The following is a 2,423-nucleotide window of genomic DNA, read 5'->3' as shown; positions in this document are numbered from 1 at the left end:
ACTAGATATCCGGTATTCTTATAAATAAAACCGCCAAGAAGTGACGGCAACAATGTAATTGAATTGCAGACAGAGATAGAGACGAACAATTGAGTCAAGCACGTGAATCGTTCGTTGTGAATTATAGCGTTTGTTTAAGTTATAGCGTGACTGTGGAAATTAAGTGTACTGCAAAGTTGTATTGAGAAAGAATAACCCAGTTTTATTTAAGAAAGGACTTGTATCGGTAAAGTTTCTTCGGAAAGAATTTTTACGGAAAATTAACTAACGACCAGAGACGTAACAATATCATATCACATAACATATCAACCATAACAGTGTTGTGAATTATAAAACTAAACTATTTCTATATATGTGTTAAATATTTATTTATTTTTTTCACCAAAAGTGAAACTGAAAGGAGAATCTGTGTTGTAGAGGCCTAACGCATTCTTTGATTGGCCATATTCTCTGCTTCGGGCTGCAGTTTCGCCTATTCAAGGCTCATCAACACAGCTAGAGACAATAAACATAAGAAATACAGTTAGGCCTCTTACAAAGGACTCAAAACTCCATAGATATTATAAAAGGTTTCTGTTTTTACTCACGTAGGGTATGCCAGCATCAATGGTTCGTTGAGATACGTCTGTCACTTCAGAAAGATTGTTGTAACCCCACCTTGAAAGCTGATATCCCAAACTCCAGTATGGTGGAAACATGGGAAATCCAATAACCTGGAACCCAAAGCAAACTCAAAACAACAAGTAATATGATTTTAAAACATTTTTAATTTTCAAGCAACACTAAGTTTCGCTCGGTTTACCTAGCATCGTCAGATGGATACATTTAAATGACGGAACAAAAACGTTACGTAACTTTTCAGGCTTTTAACGTGAGTACTCATATTTGTATTAAGTAATTTATTTGGACTATCACCACGTGTTTTTGTTTGTAGCTAAGCGCAACGTTGTACAATGGGCTATCTGCGTTTGCTGTGCTCACCGAGTGGATCTAACGCAAAATCTCAGCTTTATAAGCTCTCGAGCCAAAAGAGGGCTTTTGTTTGTTTGTTACGGATTTCGCGCAAAGCTACACGATGGCTATCTGCGCTAGCCGTCCCTAACATGCTCGCCCTTTCAGCCGTGGGGGCGTTATAATGTGACGGCCAATCCCACTATTCGTTGGAAAAAGAGTAGCCCAAGAGTTGGCGGTGGGTGGTGATGACTAGCTGCCTTCCCTCTAGTCTTACACTGCTAAATTAGGGACGGCTAGCGCAGATAGCCCTCGTGTAGCTTTGCGCGAAATTCAAAAACCAAACCGGTGTCTCAGCGGTTCATCTGAGGGCTTACAACGCTAAAAGTTGATATACGAGGTGGGCAGAGCACCTATAGCTAGCTCACTATGTAGCGTTGCGCTTAACAGCAAACAAAAAACGATCCATATTATGTATCACCACGGAAGTTAATCAATCCGTTAGTTTTTTTCAATACTGTTTTTTTTCTTACTGTTACACTTAGCCTGAAAATAACGTTCAGATCGGGAGTTCTAGATGAACTTAGTTTACCTGCATGTACTGACGAACAACGTCCTCTGGTGTTGGTCCAAGGAAAACAAAGAAATCCAAGATGCCGCCGATAGTGCGAAATGTTATGGCAGGATACGGTTGGAAAAGAACATCTGTAAAAACCAACGCAAACTTTCAAAAAACAAACAAACAGTTATCTAACTGGCTATCTAGCTAGCTTTCTCTGTTTATTTGTTTGTCTGTCTATATATTTGTCTATCTAATTAGCTAGCTATCTCTTTGTCCGTCTGTCTATATATTTGTCTATCTAATTAGCTAGCTATCTGTTTGTCCGTCTGTCTATATATTTGTCTATCTAATTAGCTAGCTATCTGTTTGTCTGTCTGTCTGTCTATAGATTTGTTTATCTAACTAGCTAGCTATCTGTTTGTCTGTCTGTCTGTAGATTTGTTTATCTAACTAGCTAGCTATCTGTTTGTCTGTCTATAGATTTGTTTATCTAACTAGCTAGCTATCTGTTTGTCTGTCTGTCTGTAGATTTGTTTATCTAACTAGCTAGCTATCTGTTTGTCTGTCTATAGATTTGTTTATCTAACTAGCTAGCTATCTGTTTGTCTGTCTGTCTACCTATTGATCTGTCTATCTATTTGTTTGTTTTATCCATCTGGCCGTCTTTAGTTAAAACAACCTACCCATAGCGTTGCTATTTAACAGAAAGTCCGTCTGTCCGTTTTTAGCTAAGACAACCTACCCATAGCGTTGCTATTTAACAGAAAGTCCGTCTGTCCGTTTTTAGCTAAGACAACCTACCCATAGCGTTGCTATTTAACAGAAAGTCCGTCTGTCCGTTTTTAGCTAAGACAACCTACCCATAGCGTTGCTATTTAACAGAAAGTCCGTTTTTAGCTAAGACAACCTA

At 38.5% G+C, this 2,423-nt stretch overlaps 1 protein-coding gene across 1 annotated transcript in view; it reads right to left on the bottom strand.

Moving 5' to 3' along the window:
- LOC106477017 (lysosomal alpha-glucosidase-like) overlaps positions 1-2,396 on the bottom strand; it is a gene marked incomplete at its 3' end in the record, with an annotated part of 6,916 nt that extends 4,520 nt beyond the window's left edge. The window contains exons 1-3 of the mRNA XM_022380737.1: positions 2,374-2,396; positions 1,544-1,656; positions 588-713 (exon numbers count right to left, since the gene is read on the bottom strand). Of these exons, the coding sequence (XP_022236445.1) occupies positions 588-713; positions 1,544-1,656; positions 2,374-2,377 (243 nt within the window). The remainder of the gene's footprint in view (positions 1-587; positions 714-1,543; positions 1,657-2,373) is intronic.
- Positions 2,397-2,423: the final 27 nt, after the last annotated feature.

Source organism: Limulus polyphemus, unplaced genomic scaffold (assembly GCF_000517525.1).
Source record: "Limulus polyphemus unplaced genomic scaffold, Limulus_polyphemus-2.1.2 Scaffold12554, whole genome shotgun sequence".
In the NCBI taxonomy this organism is placed as follows: Eukaryota; Metazoa; Arthropoda; class Merostomata; order Xiphosura; family Limulidae; genus Limulus; species Limulus polyphemus.
The sequence above is the reverse complement of the archived record's forward strand: the minus strand, read 5'-3'. Positions and strand labels throughout refer to the sequence as shown.